At 34.6% G+C, this 2,203-nt stretch overlaps 1 protein-coding gene across 1 annotated transcript in view; it reads right to left on the bottom strand.

Annotated features, from left to right (window-relative positions):
- LOC106105859 (26S protease regulatory subunit 10B) overlaps positions 1-2,203 on the bottom strand; it is an 8,131-nt gene that overhangs the window by 2,127 nt on the left and 3,801 nt on the right. The window contains exon 6 of the mRNA XM_013286316.1: positions 823-951. Within this exon, the coding sequence (XP_013141770.1) occupies positions 823-951 (129 nt within the window). The remainder of the gene's footprint in view (positions 1-822; positions 952-2,203) is intronic.

Genomic DNA, 2,203 nt, shown 5'->3' with positions numbered 1-2,203 from the left:
TCTGTCCGCGTGGAATTAAAAAAAAACAAAAGCAAGTACCCTATGTCTTCTTTCAGAATATACTCTACATCTGTACCAAATTTCGTTGAAAACCGTTTAGCAGTTTATGCTACAAACTGTAACAAACATCCATCCAAACTTTCGCATTTATAATATTAGCATGATGTAAAAGTTTAGATGGATGTTTGTTACAGTTTGTAGCCTAAACTGCTGAACGGATTTCAATGAAATTTGGTATAGATGTAGAGGATAGTCTGGAAGAACAATAAGGTAATCACGTTTGTTTTTTCCAGTTCAACGCGGACGGAGTCGCGGGCGACGGCTAATTTCAAGTAATTACAAGAAATTGTATAACTAATTGTAATCTTACTATTTAATTATTATTTTACACTAGTTTTCGCCTGCGACTTGGTCAACGTGAAATTGAAAAAATTTACATCTATGACAAAATTTCATAGAGTTTTGTTGAGCACTTTTACCTACAAACTATAAAATGACCATTATAAAAAATGTATGGAGATATCTCAAGTTCTTTGTTAAAAGCAGTCGTAAAAGTATTGTAATTGCACTAAATTGTATGGGAAAGGGAAATCTCTATTTTCTGTGTATTTTTAACCGACGTCCCAAAAGAGGTACTCAATTCGTCTGTAAATTTTTTTATGTGTGTTACGTCATAACTCCGCCGCTAGTGGACCAATTTTGATAATTCTTTTTTTACCTGAAAGGTAGTACTTGCAGGTGGGTCTCATTTTTTTGTTTGATTTTTGGAGTCAAAGACTACGAGGGAATAGTTTTTTCAGTTACTTAAGTACCTATTTATTACTTACCGATAGCATCAATTTCGTCCATAAATATAATACAAGGCTGGTGATCTCGTGCGTAGTTGAACATCTCCCGGATAAGACGCGCTGACTCTCCGATGTATTTATCTACTATAGCTGAGGATACCACCTAGGGACAAATTATCTTACTATAAATGCGAATGGATGGATGTTTCTTACTACATATATCTCTCTCTCTAATTAACTAGCTGATATTTGGTAAGAAATGTAAAATTTAGTCTGGAAGAACATAGGCTACTGATACTAAGTATTTTTTTATTCCCTGGGAATGAAATATTCATATTTTACTACTAGACCCCCCACCCCCATCGTTGACTGGAAATTCCCAAACTTGCTTTACTTTAGATAAAACTAGCTGTTCGCACGCGGCTTCATCCGCATGAAATTATTACTAAAAATTTTATTTTATTGTTTTCATTTGTCAAATTAATCTTGCTTTGTGTGTGAAGTGTGTGTTTACGCTTTGTTATAATAGTATAGATTACGATCAAGTCTAAAAAATAGTATAACTGGATAAGTTTAATTTAGTACACAATTGTAATAATCAACAATTCCATAAAAATGAGATGAAAATGATCTGTAGGGAACCTGATACATTTTACGAAAACACTCCACAGTTACACTTAACATTCATACACAGCACACATACACACTTACATAACACGTACATTCACTCACACATATAAACACGGTGCACGACGAGTGGTCGAAATATAGGCAACGCATCTATTTTTGTGACCTGTCATTGGTACATTTAAATTCGCGACCGCACAGCTGACCGGGGTCATTGACCGAGCGGCGCGCGCGGTTAATTAACAGTCGCTTTCAAACTGTGCCCGCGCTGACCACTGTTAATTATCGCTCTTGTTATCCCAGCTTATTATTATTGTGTTTCTTCTCTTCTTCTACTTATAACGTGTTGCACTCTCCTTCTACTTCTTTTTAATATATATATTGTGTTGTGGATAAGGTGTTTTTGGTGTGAATAAATTGGTTGAAGAATAACGGTCGCATCATTTAAAATCTGCACCATCACTCATCACCCCAGCGACACCATCACCACCTACCACCACAGATCTTTTAATTTAAAGACCAAAGAACCCAACTAAATCTAACAGATGGATACTAATTACAATATACAATAAAAATAGTTTTAACAATAGCAAAAGTATAAAACCTTCAACAATCTATACTGATATTATAAAGAGGAAAGATTTGTATTTTTGTATAATTGAAAACCTCAAAAGAAATAGATCGTCGTGTGGGAAACACTTGGAAACAATACTGGAACTTCAGAGACATTATGACTAATCGAGATATTAATATGTTTATCAAGCGAAAATTATTCGATACCTGCATCC

This window comes from Papilio polytes, unplaced genomic scaffold, assembly GCF_000836215.1.
Source record: "Papilio polytes unplaced genomic scaffold, Ppol_1.0 DF822622.1, whole genome shotgun sequence".
In the NCBI taxonomy this organism is placed as follows: domain Eukaryota; kingdom Metazoa; phylum Arthropoda; class Insecta; order Lepidoptera; family Papilionidae; genus Papilio; species Papilio polytes.
This window is presented reverse-complemented; position numbering and strand designations above follow the sequence as displayed.